The 19,625-nt window shown below is 41.8% G+C and overlaps 1 protein-coding gene across 1 annotated transcript in view; it reads right to left on the bottom strand.

The window, feature by feature from the left end:
* The window catches only part of GRIK4 (glutamate ionotropic receptor kainate type subunit 4), a 252,360-nt gene that overhangs the window by 77,344 nt on the left and 155,391 nt on the right, over nucleotides 1–19,625 (bottom strand). The window contains exons 6-7 of the mRNA XM_029572271.1: nucleotides 18,038–18,203; nucleotides 11,349–11,527 (exon numbers count right to left, since the gene is read on the bottom strand). Of these exons, the coding sequence (XP_029428131.1) occupies nucleotides 11,349–11,527; nucleotides 18,038–18,203 (345 nt within the window). The remainder of the gene's footprint in view (nucleotides 1–11,348; nucleotides 11,528–18,037; nucleotides 18,204–19,625) is intronic.

Below are 19,625 nucleotides of genomic sequence, written 5' to 3'. Positions count from 1 at the left end.
GAAACATGCATGATGAGAGGTGATGCAATATAGGAAAGAGGTTGTGCGAGATGGAGACTGTACAAAAAAAGGCAAACTCCCAAGACAGACAGAAAGGGACAGAGAAAGCCATTCTCCCGATTTGCACAAGCAGCGCCTCTGTCCAGCGTCCACAGATCCCTAGCAGATTCTTTGCACGCAGCTAAAAGAATACGAGCTGTGCATGCCTGTGCATACTTTTAGCAGGGACAGAGCAGAGAAATTTTTTGACGTGCCTTTTAGTGCTCCTTTTGCCCTGCTTAATTAATTACACATGGCATGATGATATCAATTTCGGTCATTCCCCAGCTATCAGTTTCAGAATTGTAGCTCACAGCACATTAACAAGCCCTTTCTTTGGAAAGTCTTGTACACGTCCTACTTGGACATTATGATGGTAACATTTAAACCGGCACATGGGCGCACATGTGCGCTCAATTTTAAATGGGCGCAAGCTTATGCACGCAAATGCCGCTTCTACTGCGTAAGTGTGGAGATCTAAATAGACACACACACCATCATTACCCGTTTTCCCAGTTTGTTCCCAGTTTGCCCGGTTAAGGGATAGACTTCCAACCCCCCCCCCCCCCCCCCAGTTTAATAGCCCTCCTTCCTCCCTGATAGCTCCGACCCTTAAAACCCTGCTGATCTGCTTAGCTTTTTTTGTTTTATGGCCTACACACCATCCATAGCAGAAATAAAGTTACGTGGCAGTGGACCCCAGCGCGCTTGTGCATGGGGTGCGATCCAGGTAACTATAGACCAGTGAGCCTGACTTCAGTGCCGGGAAAAATAGTGGAAACTATTCTCAAGATCAAAATCGTAGAGCATATAGAAAGACATGATTTAATGGGACACAGTCAATGTGAATTTACCCAAGGGAAGTCTTGCCTAACAAATCTGCTTCATTTTTTTGAAGGGGTTAATAAACATGTGGATAAAGGTGAACCGGTAGATATAGTGTATTTGGATTTTCAGAAGGCGTTTGACAAAATCCCTCATGAGAGGCTTCTAGGAAAAGTAAAAAGTCATGGGATAGGAGGCGATGTCCTTTCGTGGATTACAAACTGGTTAAAAGACAGGAAACAGAGAGTAGGATTAAATGGTCAATTTTCTCAGTGGAAAAGGGTAAACAGTGGAGTGCCTCAGGGATCTGTACTTGGACCGGTGCTTTTCAATATATATATAAATGATCTGGAAAGGAATACGAGTGAGGTTATCAAATTTGCAGATGATACAAAATTATTCAGAGTAGTTAAATCACAAGCGGATTGTGATACATTACAGGAGGACCTTGCAAGACTGGCAGATGAAATTTAATGTGGACAAGTGCAAGGTGTTGCATATAGGGAAAAATAACCTTTGCTGTAGTTACACGATGTTAGGTTCCATATTAGGAGTTACCACCCAGGAAAAAGATCTAGGCATCATAGTGGATAATACTTTAAAATCGTCGGCTCAGTGTGCTGCAGCAATCAAAAAAGCAAACAGAATGTTAGGAATTATTAGGAAGGGAATGGTTAATAGAACGGAAAATGTCATAATGCCTCTGTATCGCTCCATGGTGAGAATGCACCTTGAATACTTGTACAATTCTGGTCGCCGCATCTCAAAAAAGATATGATTGCGATGGAGAAGGTACAGAGAAGGGCAACCAAAATGATAAAGGGGATGGAACAGCTCCCCTATGAGGAAAGGCTGAAGAGGTTAGGACTTTTCAGCTTGGAGAAGAGACGGCTGAGGGGGGGATATGATAGAGGTCTTTAAGATCATGAGAGGTCTTGAACAAGTAGATGTGACTCGGTTATTTACACTTTTGAATAATAGAAGGACTAGGGGGCATTCCATGAAGTTAGCAAGTAGCACATTTAAGACTAATCGGAGAAAATTCTTTTTCACTCAATGCACAATAAAGCTCTGGAATTTGTTGCCAGAGGATGTGGTTAGTAGAGATGTGAATCGTGTCCTCGATCGTCTTAACGATCGATTTCGGCTGGGAGGGGGAGGGAATCGTATTGTTGCCGTTTGGGTTTTAAAAATATCGTGAAAAATCGTTAAAATCGTGAGCCAACCCCCTAAAACCCACCCCCGACCCTTTAAATTAAATCCCCCACCCTCCCGAACCCCCCCCCCAAATGCTTTAAATTACCTGGTGGTCCAGAACGGTGGCGGTCCGGAACGGCCCCCTCAATTGAATCCTTTTGTCTTCAGCCGGCGCCATTTTGCAAAATGGCCGCCGCAAAATGGCGGCGGCCATAGACAAAAACGATTAGACGCAGGAGGTCGTTCCGGACCCCCGCTGGACTTTTGGCAAGTCTTGTGGGGGTCAGGAGGCCCCCCCAAGCTGGCCAAAAGTTTCTGGGAGTCCAGCGGGGTTCAGGAAGCGATTTCTTGCCGCGAATCGTTTTCCGTACGGAAAATGGCGCCGGCAGGAGATCGACTGCAGGAGGTCGTTCAGCGGTGGTACCCCCGCTGAACGACCTCCTGCAGTCGATCTCCTGCCGGCGCATTTTCCGTACGGAAAACGATTCGCGGCAAGAAATCGCTTCCTGAACCCCGCTGGACTCCCAGAAACTTTTGGCCAGCTTGGGGGGCCTCCTGACCCCCACAAGACTTGCCAAAAGTCCAGCGGGGGTCCGGAACGACCTCCTGCGTCGAATCGTTTTTGTCTATGGCCGCCACCATTTTGCGGCGGCCATTTTGCAAAATGGCGCCGGCTGAAGACAAAAGGATTCAATTGAGGGGGCCGTTCCGGACCGCCGCCGTTCTGGACCACCGCTGGATCCCCAGGTAATTTAAAGCATTTGGGGGGGGTTCGGGAGGGTGGGGGATTTAATTTAAAGGGTCGGGGGTGGGTTTTAGGGGGTTTTAGTGTGCCGGTTTTCCTGCCCTCCCCCTTCCCCCGATTTACGATTTTTTAACGATAAATCGGGGGAATTGGTATTGTATCGTGGCCCTAACGATTTTTGACGATTTAAAATATATCGGACGATATTTTAAATCGTCAAAAAACGATTCACATCCCTAGTAGTTAGTGCAGTTAGTGTAGCTAGGTTCAAAAAAGGTTTGGATAAGTTCTTGGAGGAGAAGTCCATTAATGGCTATTAATCAATTATACTTAGGGAATAGCCACTGCTATTAATTGCATCAGTAGCATGGGATCTTCTTAGTTTGTGGGTAATTGCCAGGTTCTTGTGGCCTGGTATTGGCCTCTGTTGGAAACAGGATGCTGGGCTTGATGGACCCTTGGTCTGACCCAGCATGGCAATTTCTTATGTTCTTATGTTCTTATGTAAGAATTTACAAGTCAATTTCAATGTGAAATCCAGACCAGACCAGACCATGCCCATGCCCTGCTCCTTTTTTTTTTTGTAAAAAATAATTTTGTGCATACAACGGAGATATGCGTGTATCCCGGCAGCTTTTAAAACCTGCTCGGTGCATGCCGGCCCAGCACATTCACGTATCCCCTAATTGATGCTTATGCCGGGCTTTTAAAATTCATCCATATGGGGGTAATTTAAAAACTGCCTACATTGATGCAAAATCTTTGTGGAATTTTACTTTACACTCATTTTGATAGTGAAAGCACTTTCACTTTGAAAATTACCCCAAAAGAAAGCTACCTGCACACATTTACATCTGCTAATTTATAGGGATGTGCATTTGTTTCTTCTGTTTTGGCAGGTTCGTGCTTTCCTCACCAACTTTCTAGTGCACGTGGGAAAATGGATAATATGCATTAAAAGTACATGCACTCTTCTTTTCCCGCTTGTACTACAAAGTTGGCAAGGTATGTGCATACTTGCCAAAACAGATGTGACGAATGCAGATCCCTACTAATTTGTGCGAGTAGCTTTTCAGAGAAAACTTATATGCATATGTTTGAAAATTCAAAAGTATAAAGTGGAATTTTAAAAATGTTATGTGCATAAAAATGAGTATATGCGAATATAAATATGCTATTTTATAAATCTCAAATATATACATGTAAATAGGGTTGGCATGCAAATATACAAATATAAAAAAGGGGCGGTTAAGGGCATTCCAGGCAATACACTAAATCTCTAAGTTTTGTATTTTCTACATTCCAGGGTGGAGCCAACATTTACATATGTAAGTTGCTATTTTATGTATGTAGCTTTGGCAACTTATTTGCATATATTTACACTTGCTCATTATTTGGTGTAAGTGATATTAAACATCTTTATTGTGTAGTACTGTCTGGGTGGAAGGTCTGAGTGAACTGGGACGAGTTCAGGCTAAAGAACCAGGAGAGTCTCAATGACCTCAATGACCTGAAGAAGGACTAGAAAAACTGGTGGACTAATTTCAATTACGTGCATATGTTAGAAAATTTGCAGACTTACATATGTAAAAAGAGACTTACCTGTGGTAAGTGCTACTTAAATTTTGCATGTAAAATCTTCACACACATATTTTTTAAATAAGTATAAAAACGTGGCTGCAGCAGTTCAGCGCTACTTAGCCAGATAAGTCTTAAAAGTGCTACTTCTCTGGCTAAGTAAGATAACCGGATAAGTCTCAAATTGAGCTACTTATCTGGATAAGTTATCTAACTTACTTAGCCAGATAAGTTGCTGTATTTGAGACTTATCCAGCTATCTTACTTAGCCTGATAAGTAGCACTTTTAAGACTTATCCAGCTAACTTGAGTATCGATTCACATGCATTTTTTTACATATACAGAAATGTTACAGGGAAGAATTATGTGTATTTTATAACCCTTGTGTTTATGATAACGCACAGGTTATAAAATACTGGGGTAGATTTGTGAATGACCATATAAAAGTGTATATGGTGCATGTGCAGGTCTTTAAAGTTATTGTTTATGTGTGTAAGTGCAAATCCTTTCTCAATTCCACTCCCAGGTACGTCCTCCCTACTGCTGGTAAAAGTACATATATGGAGGCCCTGCACGCATGTTACATGTATGCAAAGTATGCAGTTTTCTAAAAGCCCATGTCTACAGATAAAGCACTGTTTTACCCACAAAAATGGCTTTGAAAATTACCCTCCCTTTGGATTCTCTGCAGGCTGTAATATCTTATAATGGACTGCCATAAATACTTCCAAAGGTGATGTACATGAACTTTCAAAAGTCTATAGGTTCTTTTTCAGATGCACATGATCTGTGATCATGACAGCCCCACACTATTGGATGTAAGAGGAATGGCAGAACCCCTGAAAAAGTCAGAGTTCAAAGGTCAACTGTTTGCTCAGAACTACATACAGCTCCTTTAAGGTTGACCTGGACTAGGCCCTACAGATGTCAGCATCTTGATAAATCTATGTTAATGGAAAAATTGATTCCAGTTGTGTGCCAAATCTTACAAAGACCTCTGCAATTAAAATCAATAAACTATTTGTAAGAAACATTTTTATAATCTATCACAAAAACGTTTGTAGTTCACAGATCCCTGTAGAAATGTAACTTTAATTTCCACAACTACTAACATAGCATGTATTCTATTTCTGCCAGCCACTCGTACATCCTTCTGGCCTTCCTCTCCTAGGATCCAGGCATGTAATGGCAAATACTGCACAGAACAGAGATTTCAAAAATAGGGAATCAATCAAGTCTTGCTTCTTACACATAAATTATGTTATGTTGATATTGATAAATAATCATGTGGTCAGATCGTCCTTTGCCTTGATCTGCTCATTTTGTATTGACCTTATGAAGGGAGTGTAACTCCTGAAAGCTAGTCAAAAGATGTGTTAAGTTAACCCAGGAAAAAGGTATTACTTTTCAATTTTTAGTCAGTCTACAAATGTATCATTTCCAGTTACTGCAGAGATGATATACATATCAGAGGAAAATCAGAGTACATTCTTTCTCATTCACACATTTCCAACAGTTATCAACAGTAAACATATGAAAAGTTGATTTTAGGGCTCATATATTTGATTGCAAATGTAGAAAAAACACAACTTGGTTTTCCTTAGTCAGATAAGCTCTGAAATAGCTGAAATTAGTGGAAATCTCCACTGAGCGGGGAGGGTAATTTTGAAAGCCATTTCCTCAAGTAAAACACTTTTCTCCATCGACAAGCAAGTATGAATTAGCCATAATGCCACTGAATGTGTAATTAGTATTTTTTTGTGTTTTTATATTTTCTTATGCGACAGTTGTAAAAGTTTACTGTTGTAACCTGCTTTGCATCACTCTTTTGAGTTGAGGAAACAGTAACTAAATAAATAAATAAATAAATAAAATAACAGATGGATAATGTCATCTGATGATGCTGACATGGATCTAGCTGTTAGAACTGGATTTAAAATTATGGTGTCCATAGGCAGAGGTTCAGGAATTGGGGTGTTTTGCACCCAGAAATTAGAGAATGGCATGGGGAGTGCTAGTTTTGGGATGCCCTAGGCATGTGCTTGTGTTGCTTTGGCCTAAACCCTGCACTGCTAGCACATGCACACTGCCTTATGAGCTCCTTTCTGTGTCCAAGCTATCACATGGACGTGTCCAAGGCTCTCTTAAAAATTGTTTTCTACTTTTTGGGACCTAGTGCGCCTACCTGCCTTATTGCTTTCTAATTTTTCTGCCATTGCCTCGCAGCCCCTCAAACAGAGCTTGTAGAGGCCAATATTCAGTAGGTTGTTTAGTGAACAAGTACTCAGATAACTTAAAAACCTAGTTTACTGTGTTTGAATATAGCTGATTAGATTTTTAAGGTATCCAGCCATGAGTGAATGGATAAGTTGCTACTTATCCATCCCCCCACCCCCTGACAAACCCTTCCTCAGATTAAAATGTTTAACTTAGGTCAGGGCCTCCCATTCCTCCCCCCCCTGCAATGTTAACTAGGACCCCGCTGCACTCCCAACCCCTCCTGGACCCTCCCCCCACTTCCCAAAGCCTAAAACTCCCTGCCAGGAACGAGGTCTGCACTTACTTGCTCCCAGCGAGGTCCAGTGCAGCTTTTGAAAGTGCTGGAAGCATAAACTACACTCAGTTTATTACCCTTCTAGCGCTGGAAGTGTAAACTGAGTATAGTTTCAGCACAGCTTTGATATAAACTGCACTGGACCTCGCTGGGAGCGAGTAAGTTTAGACTCTACTCCGCGCCAGGATTTTTAGGTCTTGGGAAGTGGAAGGAGGATCCAGCAGGAGTTGGGGGTGCAGGTCCTAGTTAACATTGTGGAGGGGCTGGGAATGGAGGGCCTGGACTTGGTTATACACTTTAATCTGAGGAGGGGTTTGTTGGGTGGAGTGATGGCTCACAGCAATCTGGAACCTTTTTGTATTTATGAGATGTGGTGTGGGGGGATGCAAGGGTCGATAGGGCAACTTTAATATTAGATGGGAGGAGAGAGGAAATCGGGCAATAGGCCCCTTTAGTTCTTTTTTTTTTTTTTTTTTAATAAAAAATGCTACTTACCGAATATCTTTTGAAGATATCCGGATAAGTAGCAAGTTATCCAGCACACAAGGCCAGATAACTTAGCCAGATATAAGCGATATTCGGCTAAGTTAGTCGAATAACTCAACACCTCCCTGGGATGCCCCTGTAACACCCCTTTTTAATCTGGCTAAATTTTAGTCAGTTAAGTGTCTGAATATGGCTGTTTTGCCATTTAGATGGATAACTTTGTAAATTCTAAAAAACCCCCCAGAAAAACAGAAACTAGAAATCATAAAACAATGTCAAAGAGTATGTGGAAGTCCAAGGCCAAGAAGCCTGTGATAAGCAGGTTCAAGGCCTGCATCTGTGTGTGTAAGATGTCCAGCACAGATATGCACGCCATCTGTTATTTTTGCTTGGGCCCCCTAATCGTGAGTCCTCCAATTGCTACATCTATGATCTGATGTCCCCCAGGACCAGAAGCACCGTTTCTGGAAGATGGAAACCGTAGGAAGGCGCCATTTGGTAAGAGCCCAAAGCTTTGGTGTGAGCCTGGGAAGTGGGTGAAACTGCTGTGATGCTAGGTTCCTTTTCAGCTTTAGTGGCAGCCCTGAGTGAAAATGAGCAGATCTGGATATCTCAAGAGGATGTCTTTCCAGTAGTGGGAGCCCAGCTTTTGGATCTAGTGAAGAATTTCTTTGCCTCCTTAGAACCTGAAGACTGAAGAGGGAGATTAGAACCTCTCCTGTTCAAGATGGAGGAAATTTCCCTGTATAGTGGGGCTGCTCCAGTTCCATGCCGATGCACATTTCCTTGCAAGAACTTCTAGTGTTGGGAATAAATTCTCACCTTGAGGTGAGGAATTCTTCTTTTCTAGGAGAGCCCTTTCACAAATCAGAAGGGGAAGAAGTGGGCTCCGTCCATTCTGGGTTCCTTCTGGATTTTTCCTCAGTTGCCTTCATTATTAGAGTTATGGCTTAGTGTTCTGTGATCAGGAGGAAGATTCCAAGGGAATCCCATGTGATCCCCTACCTGACTTGTCTCAGCATCCCTCTCATCTGGAGGATCTCTGCTACTCCAGGTTTTTGGATAAGCTGGCAAAGACAGTGGCTATCAGTGTTAGGAAAGTAAAGACCCAAGAACAGATGTCTCCAGTTCTTTTAACCCCCAAGTAGATTCCCATTTCACAAACTCATCCAGGACCTTCAGGTGAGGCTGTGGTAAACACTTACATTGTGTCTTCTGGTAGCTTGGAAACTGAATCTGAAGTGTAGAGTTCAAGTCACCCTGGGATTTTGGGTAGTCCAATTGCCACATCACTTCATGGTGACAGAATCAGCATTGAAGCATAAACTGCACTCAAGATACCTCTAACACATCCCCTGAGAAGCACCCGAAGGTGTTGGGTGTGTTTGGGGAAAAAGGTCTTCCAGGGTTCCATGATGAGTACCCAGATTGCAGCTCACCAGCTCTACTTGCGCAAATACATCCGGAAGCTAAAACCTTTGACAGAATTGTCAGACACAGAACAGGTGGACTTTCATCACACAGTGAAAGGTGTAGAGGAATGTGAGAGGCACCTTATCTGTTCCATATATGAAGCTTTTGATGCTTTGGCGAGGACTTTGGCTGCTTTCATAGGGCTCTCATGGCTGCAGGCGAGTAGCCTCTGAGAGGATGTGCAAGATCTTCTCACAGATGTACCCTGTTTATGGGACAATTTGGTGATAAGTTGAAAGAGATGGTATCTCTGATGAAGCACATACTTTCACTTTGAAAATGTGGACAAAGTCCGCAGATAACAATTACCCACAAACTTTGCACCAACACAGGCAGTTAGAAAATTACCCCATAATATATTCATGCAGGATACCAGGTTGAACACTTAAAGGTGAATTTTAAAAGCGATATGAATATCAAAACCGGCAGATGGATGTGCTTGTATTGCTTATTCGCACCCATTCAATTTTATAAATTGGCCACATACACGCGCAAGTACTGATGCGCGAATATCTCTCATCAGGAAAAAGGAGCAGAATGTGGGCGGGGCATGGGCATTCTGGGAGGGGGCCAAAAGATATGCCCGCATGTCTGTACGCATATGGGCACATGTCCAGGTCCATTTCAGCGCAACTTTACTTCTGCTATGGTTGAGGTTTAAGTCAGTATAAAGCAATTTCTAGCCACATATGATCTTATTGAGGGGTTTCAGTTAACTGGGAGGAGTGCAGGATAAAGAACCCGACAGGTCTTGAAGACTTAACTGTAGATTTGGAAAACTGGTGGATGAACTGGTGAAACTGGTCATGTCTTGGATGTGCACATGTTATAAAATTCCCTCACTTGTGCGTCTCAAAGCCAACATTTCCTCACTGTGTACATACGGGCCGATACAGTAAAGTCTGCGGGAGAGCGGGCGAATGCCCGCTCTCCCGGCGCGCGCACCGGTGAGGGGCCGGTGCGCGTGATGCAGTATTTAAATTAGGTCCGGCGGTAAATCTGGGTAAAAGGAGGCGCTAGGGACACTAGCGCGTCCCTAGCGCCTCCTTTTTGACAGGAGCGGCGGCTGTCAGCGGGTTTGACAGCTGACGCTCAATTTTGCTGGCGTCGGTTCTCGAGCCCGCTGACAGCCACGGGCTCGGAAACCGGACGCCGGCAAAATGGAGCGTCCGGTTTTCGGCCCGACAGCCGCGGGCCGAATTCAAATTTTTTTTTTTTTTTTTTACTTTGTTTACTCTTCGGGCCCTCCGACTTAATATCGCTATGATATTAAGTCAGAGGGTGCACAGAAAAGCAGTTTTTACTGCTTTTCTGTGCACTTTCCCGGTGCCGGAAGAAATTTAATTTCTGAAAGTAAAATGTGCGGCTTGGCTGCACATTTTACTTTCTGTATCCCGTACGCATACCTAATAGGGCCATCAACATGCATTTGCATGTTGAGGGTGCTATTAGGTGCCGCGGGTTGGACGCGCGTTTTCCTCCCCTTACTGAATACGGGGTAAGGGAAAACACGCGTCCAATAGCAGGCTAACAGTGCGCTCTGTCGGAGCGCACTGTTCTGTATCGGCCTGATACAGACTTAAAATAAGGAGCACACATTTAGACCTCTAGCCTATTTTATAACGTGCACATACTTGCACACATGATATAAAATTTCAGCGCATCTGCCTACATGCCCATATGTAAATGGGTGCTTATGCGCCCACTTTAAAATTACCATCCCTGAGGGTAATTTTGCAACAGACTGCATAAAGTAGATGCAAATATATGCATCAGTCACATCAGTTTTCTAAGTTAACTTATGTGCTTTGAAAATTATCCAGCTGCTTTATATGCAGAAAGTTTTTGGGAAACTTTACATGCATACATTTAAAAATGCAGAATTATATGCATAGTGCCAACCCCTTCCCAAACGCACCCCCAGGCATGCCTCTGCTCAGTTCAGATAAATGTAGCTGCATTCCAGACACATGTGATGCAGTTTTACAATAGCTCACTTCCCCAAGAAAAGCACCATTTTACCTGTGGAAATGCCTTTGAAAATCACCCTCTTAACTGAGGTCGAGACTGAGAAGAGTATGAACTTTTGCTATCCCTAACTTTAATGGCTAGTAAATACACTTCCCTCAACAGTTTATAAACCCACTGTCTCAGCACTTAACTTCACCCTCACTGGTTTAAAAATAAGCACTAGTCAAAAGCTTGAGTTTTTCTCTCTTAACTTTGGAGGTATTCTTGGCACGTCTGCTATGGGCTGTGCTGCTTCTTCTGACCCTATAAATAAATATGTGCTCAGCTGTTGCAGTGCTTAGGAACAGGGTGCATGTATCCTTAGGTCCAAAGCATTTGCTAACATCCTTATGTTCCCCACATAAACAGAGTAGTGAATGCTTGGAATGAGGCTGAATATACATTTTTTAAATAAAATAAATGCTGTGTCTGTCACTTCACCTTCTGCAGGATGGTGTGTGACATGGAGGCATTGGCATAGACAATGATTGTTCCTGTCTTGTCATCTCGGATCTCTTTCAGGAGTGGGGTGGGATCCCGGCTGTCGTCCAGCATCCGGACTGAAAGACAGTCCTTTGAGATGAGGAACTGACGCAGCAACTTCTCCAAGTTTAAAAGGCCTAAAAAAGAAATTAACAATAGCTTTCCAATTAAAGGCACCATATAATTCTCCATCCCCTCAGAGGGGCAATCTCACCACCGTATTTCCAAGATCCATCACTAACTCTTATACCACGATCAGTTTCTGTTATGCAGGAAACTGACCAGCTAGTGTCCTGCCACAAACACTGAAACATGGGACCTAATTTTCAAAAGCACTTACCCATTTAAAACTGGGTTTTGCTCATGTAAATGCACTTTAGTCCAGTAAGTGGGCTTTTGAAAATTGCTATAATATATGCCATTGAATTATCCATAGGTTTTACTTGTGTAAGTGCACTTTATGTGCATAAATGGCTTTTGAAAATTGCTATGATAATATGTTACATTTACACATGTAACTCCTTTGAAAATTACCTCCACAGTTCAACCCAGGGTCCACAATGTTTGAAGGATCAAAGCTACTTGTGCATATAGAGATACAATATGTTACACTGTGACGGATGATTATACCCTGCACAAGGTGATCTGGAGCTCAAGGGTTTAAAGTATTGGCTACCGCAAGCTATATATTGAAGTAGTAGGAAAGTAAGAGCATCTTATTTATAATAGCTATAATGTCAGCTATGTAGTCTGGATGGGGGGATCCTGGGTGGAGTTCAGGGAACTGGGTGGGTCTGAAGCTTCCTTACATATGGGGGCAATCTTCAAATCCGTGGTACCTTGTACCTAATTTTCAAAGGGAAAGTGCATGCATACCTTCCTTTAGAACACTGTCCACAGGTATAAAGCATTGCTGACTTTGCATCTGCTTTTTTGTTCTGGAAAAATTACAATGGAAATTAAGAATTGTAGATATGAAATTATGGTCTGTGTGTTATTGTCCTCCCCATCTTAAACACGATTCTGGAAACTCCTCCTCACAGTCCGCGGCACCTAGAAGTATGTAGGCTATAGAAGACTACATACGCTTAGCTAGATTAAGCAAGAGCAGTTTTTAGGCCACCAGTTTACCAGGTAAAGCGCTTCGAAAAATGCCCCTGTATAAGAAAGACCCAAGAAATGGAGGCTGTGTCCACTTCTACTGGCTTGCAGACAGGTTTGTTATTCTTAAGGCAGATAGCACCGTGGCCAATTCCTCAACCTCCTGATTAAGGAAAATGATGTCTTCTACATGAGTTTGTCCTACTGCTTTCCTGTCTTGGAGATTGGTAAAGGCTATTCAAGAGAACCTTAGCTCAAAAGGAACATCATCAATGTAACTGTGTTGTTAGGATGTGACACCTCATATTTTATGTGGAGCCTCTCAATACTTTTCAGAGGGTGCTCTCGTTAAGTCGTTTTTCAAGCGTTAACCATGATATGTGGACTCGGTTATACGCTGTATGGACTCATTGATTTTATAATCACTGGTGTCAGCAATCCCTGATCTTAAAGCAATGGATTTGCGAACATGAAACAGAAAAATTTTTTTAAAGAATTTTTTAAGGTTAATTATGCGATGGAAAGCGTTCACTTATCGTATTCTGCTGAGCGTGCATGGGTGACAGCTTTTTTTCACAAACACCGGTTTAAACCCGTATGGACTCATTGATTTTATAATCACTGGTGTCAGCAATCCCTGATCTTAAAGCACCAGTGATTATAAAATCAATGAGTCCATACGGGTTTAAACCGGTGTTTGTGAAAAAAAGCTGTCACCCATGCACGCTCAGCAGAATACGATAAGTGAACGCTTTCCATCGCATAATTAACCTTAAAAAATTCTTTAAAAATTTTTTTTCTGTTTCATGTTCGCAAATCCATTGCTTTAAGATCAGGGATTGCTGACACCAGTGATTATAAAATCAATGAGTCCATACAGCGTATAACCGAGTCCACATATCATGGTTAACGCTTGAAAAACGACTTAACGAGAGCACCCTCTGAAAAGTATTGAGAGGCTCCACATAAAATATGAGGTGTCACATCCTAACAACACAGTTACATTGATGATGTTCCTTTTGAGCTAAGTGTCAATATATACATCATTCCTTATACAGTTCATCTTTAATTAATCGTATTCAAGAGAACCAGCATGGCTCCCTTCAGCCCTGCTATTTTGGTGAGGGCTTTCTTTTGCTGCTGTTTGGATTTGAATGCCCTGACATAAGGGATAAAGACTGCTTTTATTAACTAGTTAAGGAGAGAAGTAACTCTCTTACAGGACCAGGGGCCTTAAATCTGTGTATGTTCAATAAAGTGTACTAGAAGCATACACCTTGTTCCTGTTGTTGCTTCCTCTTGACTGCCCTTTTACACAACACCCTAGGAGATACACAGGTGCATAGACATGTACAGACATACAGAGTCAGTCCGATACCAGTATGGACACAACCACAGCATACATTTGCACAACTTACAGCATGATTACAAATACAACCAACACTGGCTTTTCATAGACTATCTGCACATGTGTAGTATGCACACATAGACTGCATGAATGTGTATAGTCAACCTTCATGTACAGACATTTAAATACGCTGTGTATAAATAATGCACAAAAGGCAATCGTTGTTCACTGAAAAAGTGGTCATGTAATAAGACTGGAGGAGAATGGGCTCAGGAATAATGTAAAGCATTTTCATAAAGGATGGTGGCAGAATGCAGATATTAGGAAGGTGCACTAATGGTAACTTTTAGAGATTTAGATTGCATCCAGCATATGCTGGTTTATGAGTGAAGTTCATTTCTGTCATGGTGTGCACAAAACTGACCCATTTGGAGAAATTATCACAAGAACCAGTAAGGATTTCAAGAAAGTATGGGACAAGCATAGAGGATCCCTTGTCACAGGGAAGTGAGCAGAAAGTAGGAGATCGAATAAAGGGGGTAATTTACTATGCCACGACATTTTATCGCAGGAGAGGAAAAATATTGCAGTAGGGGATATTTCCCGCAATATTTGGCCCCCTCCATCGTCTTAAAGTGCCAATTGGCCCAGAACAACTCCAACCAAATGTGCCAGTGCCCCCTTGGAGGTCTGGGTAGACCTCCGTCCACCCTCTCTGCCACCTGTAGGGGCAACCCAGCAGGGGAAGATATTTAAAAAATAGATCTAATAGTCGTGCGATGATGTCCCACCCCTTCCCTTTTGTCAAATGTTGACCTCCCCCAATCCAAACACCCCCCACACCCCCAGTAGCAGCCCCCCTGGATCTCCCCCAACATACACTATACTCACTGGCAATCTAGTGCAGGGCCTCCCAGTCAGTCGGGTTTTCAGAACATTCTCCCTGCTAGTCCAATAGATGGGGATGCTGCCCTGGCCCCCATTGAACAGCCAGGGTAACATTTTAAGGTAAGAGGAGTCTGGGGGCAGTGGGGTCCACTAGATTACCAGGGAATATTGTTCTGTAAAAAGGGAATGGGGAGTCCACTATACTACCTGGGAATATACTGTATGTTAAGGAGGCTCAGGGGAGGCTGCTACTGGAGTGTGGGGAGGTGTTTGCATTGGAGGGGGGGGTTGACATTTGACAAAAGGGAAGGTTTTAGGAAGGGGTGGGGTGTTACTACATGACTATTTGATCTATTTTTTAACTTTTTCCCTTACTGGGCCACCTCTACTGGTGCTGCAGGTAGGTGGGGGTGGGGATTTTGGCACATTGTGTGTGGGAGGGGGTTTTCCAGGCTATGCGGCCCTTTAAGAAGCAGGCCGGAGGCATCCAGATGCATTAGCGTCCCAGTGCCCCCTGGGAACAGTTTATAATTTTTAAAAAAGTATTTATTTCCCATGCACTCCTGAGTCGTATGTAACTTTTCAGGGAAATAACACAGCTGCAACAAGCCGTGTTATTTTATTTGCTTAGGATTAACTATGGATTAGTTGCTTTGCGTGCTTTTCAAAATGCGGGCATGCAAATGCATGCAAAGCAGTTAATCTAATTAGGGAATTTTTTAAAGGCCAAATATAGGGGCTGATGTAATAAGAATCGCGGTAAAATTGTCACTATTTTTCAGCATGGTTTTTTTTGGCACACGCAGCAAAAACAGGCACCTCTGTGGGATGTAATAAGGAAACGGCATGAAAATGAGATATAGGCAAAAAAAATGCATGGACTACCTAATACATGCGCCAGTACCTGCGTAAACCCTGCTACAGACAGCCGCGGGAAAATCACACATTAAATTATAGGCGCTAATAGAAATGTTGCAGAGTTCATTTCAAACCTAGAAAACAGGCAAGTGATCAAAGACAACAAAAGATGAAGTACATGTGGTACGTTGTTAGAAATAAAACTCCACCCCAAAGATAACTTAACTTTTTTGGGTTCTTTTGAGATCAGGGCACACAGTATACCTTCCACAGGTAAAGCACCCGTTCATTTCTCTTATGTCGTTGGTGTGGGTAAAGGCAAATATGCAATCAGAAGTATACAGTTGGCATGGCTTATTACTCTGAGGTATATGTAGTCAGATATGCAGGAGAGTTGGCATGGCTTATGTATCTCAGACATGTACTTAAACTTAACTCCTGCCCTGACCCAGGTGCTAAAGAACTGACATAAATAAACTCACATTAACCCTTCTCCCTGCCAGTGAGGATCTTCATTGTTTGTGAATAGTTAATTGCCTCCTTTGCATTCCATTTACATGGACTCACATTAAACCAGCCGCAGCTGTTTACCCAGGTTTGTGCATGCATTTTTTCTGTGCTAAATATGTTATTAAATACATGCATACGGTTAGCACCAAAAAACCTGTGTAAGGTTTACCACAGCTTATTACATCGGCCCCATTGTGAGATACTGCTGCGATATGGGTATATTGCATAATAGATTTTTCATGCGTTTTTGATGTGCATTTGTTTCCTCCGATTTGACGGTCTGCACATACCTTGCTGACTTTATAGTACACGCGGGAAAATGGATAGTATGTGTGTATCTCATTATTAAAACTACATGCATATATATATATATCTATCAATTTTCCCGCGTGTACTATCAAATCGGCAAGGAATGCACGTACCGCCGAATCAGAGGAAACGAATGAACATCCCCAACTCTTATCACGGCTTAGTAAATGACCCCCAGAGTTTGTAGTACTACACCACCATACTCTATTCATAATCCTTGAACTTTTTCTATTGGAAAGCAAACTGTAGAACTAGGGGTCATGAAATGAAACTCCAGGGGGGACGATTCAAAACCAACATCAGGAAATATTTTTTCATGGAGAGGGTGATGGATTCCTGAAATGCCCTTCTGGAGGAGGTGGTGAGGATGAAAAAGTAAATGAATTCAAAAAGACATGGGATAAACACTGTGAATCCCTAAACTGTAGAGGTGGAAATGAAGAAAAGGGTGCATAGGTGTAATCTGCATGGAGCAGCACCTACTCCCCCTAACAGAAGGCATGGGGATTACTACCCTTAACTAATCAGCTTTCATGATTTTGACACAAAGGCAACATCGCTCTCTGTTTTGACGGTGGGGGAAAAAAGGAGAAATTGATTCAGATGGCAACAAACTCTGGGCCCTGACTTTTACGGTCTGGGGTACTGATTTGCAGACATTAGGGACAAAGCACAGGACCGCTTCTACAGCTACATCCAAAAGCAAAGCACATTCAAGCAGCATTGTCTGAATCATCAAGAAGTTGCTCATCATGTAAAAATGTTGCCAGCAGTAATTTTGTTATGAGTTTGACAGTTGCTTGGTTTTAATGTTAATATTACTACCCTTAACATAAGACTTAGGGGTAACCTGCATGGAGCAGCAGTTACTACCTTAAGAAGCTTGCCAGGCAGACTGGATGGACCATTTGGTCTTTTTCTGCCATTATTAATGTGTTATATATGTAAAAGGAGAGAGAATGGGCAGACTAGCTCTGTCTTGTGGTTCTTATCTGCCATCATGTTTTTCATTTATGTGTCTAAGCAAAAGTGTAAAACAGGAGACACGTATTGTCCACCTTTGCTCCTCAATAAACAAGTGAATATAAAAATAAAAAACAAAACAAAATATGCTACAAAAAATATAAATTTAAATAAAGTGAAATAACCCCACAAAATAAAATATTTTAATATTTAATATTTGTATGTTATAATAAAAACTAAATCTTAAAATTAAAAGTAATAAAATGGTATTTTTTTAGGCTTAAAAATTAAAGGCCTGAGTTACAAGCTTTTTCTCATAGAGGCAGAATGGGACAAAAGCCTTTGGAAATCAGACCCTAGTTTGTTCAAGTGCTGTTGCACTAATTCAGTAATTTCCCACATGTGCATTCAGTTTTTAAGATTATAGAATGTCTGAATACTGACTTTAGTTTTGGCCCTATTCTTTGCAATTTACAAAATTTCTAAAGTCCCCGTGCACCATGAGAACTATGTGTGACATATTAGGTGGGCAGAGTCAGCAACGTTTTAGCACATGTCCAAGAAAGAGAAATACAGTTGTTTTTACAGGTCTGTGATCCATTGCATTCAGAGCATCTTTCAGCATGAAACCAAACAATACATAGCACAGAACAAATGAAGAAAAACTAACATTCTGCTTTGGCACAAATGAGGCAGGCAGTGGTGCTGTTGAAGAAGTGAAGAAGTGTGGCCACTGCAACGCTGACATCTGTGTTGCTGGGATGTAGATTCAGTGTTGTAAATCTCTGAAACTGGAACTTCAGAAACTCCTCTGGAGCAACCTTAACATGCGGAACCTACAGCAGAGAGAATATAGATAATTATATATGCTGATAATGGTATGAAGTGAGAGGGACAGGGCAGGAGAGGCGTGGCCCTTACGATACAGCGTAACCATGACAGATGAAGAAAGACATGATCCTTATAGAATAATGTGAAAAGTTTAAAAAGTGACTCTTTCAGTATGATATGATGGTTGCAAAGCCAGAAAGAACTGGGAGATGACCCTTATTATGTAATATGACTGACAAGAATAACTCTTGCAGTACAGTATGACCCTTATGGTAGTGTGGCAGGACAGAAAAAGAGGGATTCTTACTATACTGATGGGCAGAAAAGGTCAAGAAAGAAAAGACTTAACAGTACAGCCCATGACTATAACAGGGAAGCAGAGAAGTGAGCCTTACAGTACAGTAGGACAGTCAGAGGGTAGAAAAGCAGTGATCATTATGGTACATTATATTAATGACAGTAACAGGCTAGTTCTTCCAGTGGACAGCAGCAGAAAACTAGGAACATATGTTTTTCTTTCTTAATACATTATGTGAAGCTCCAGAGGACAAGGTAGGGATAGAAAACCTATGGTTCTGTTTCATTAAGAGAGTGTCAGGTTCTCTCTGCTTCCATTACTAACACATCCAGAGAGAATGAGCCAGTGACAAACAACCGCACTCCTTAGGGGATGAGTACATCACTGGCAGGAGAAGATGCTCTGTTAGGAACCAAGATCAGAAAGAGTGCTAAACTGCTATTAACCTGTTTCTTACTCCAGCTTTCACTGGAGTGAGTGCTGATAATTCTCCATCTGAGAGTTTAGGGTTTGCTGCAACCAGAGTTAATCAGTTAATGGAATAGAAAGAGTCATAGAGAAAGTTATTTTATTTTAACTCTATAAACTGCATTAAAATAATTGGATACTTTGAGTTTATTCTTGGATATCTTCATTTGTATTGGATTATTGCACATTCATATTTGTGGTCCCTGAGGTTTTTGGAGGATTTGCAGGATAGGTTAGCATTTAGCAGATGGCTGTTGCATGGTCTTACTTTTCACTAGGATGAAATAATAAAGAAAATTCATGTCTGGTGCATACAGCTCTAAGGTGTGATTTAAAACTCTCCTTTGGATGTGAAAGTGCTAGAGGATGGCAGAAAAGGGAATGGTGTGTAAAACATATAGATAAGATAATTTTTAGCAATCGAGTAAAAAAAGGAAAGAGAAGCAGAGTGAGAGCTTGAAAAGAAGATAAAAAGTGAGAAACAGGCAGAGAGACAAAATGAGTGTGAGTAGAAATAAAGAGATTTTTTTCTAGGGATATGCATTTGTTTTGAAATGACATGAAAAATACAGTGAAACAGATGGTTTTGTTTTGTGTCATTTCAAAGCAAAAAATTCATTTTATTTTTTATTTGTTTTGTTTTCTGTTTTATACGCACAGG

This window comes from Rhinatrema bivittatum, chromosome 12, assembly GCF_901001135.1.
Source record: "Rhinatrema bivittatum chromosome 12, aRhiBiv1.1, whole genome shotgun sequence".
In the NCBI taxonomy this organism is placed as follows: Eukaryota; Metazoa; Chordata; class Amphibia; order Gymnophiona; family Rhinatrematidae; genus Rhinatrema; species Rhinatrema bivittatum.
This window is presented reverse-complemented; position numbering and strand designations above follow the sequence as displayed.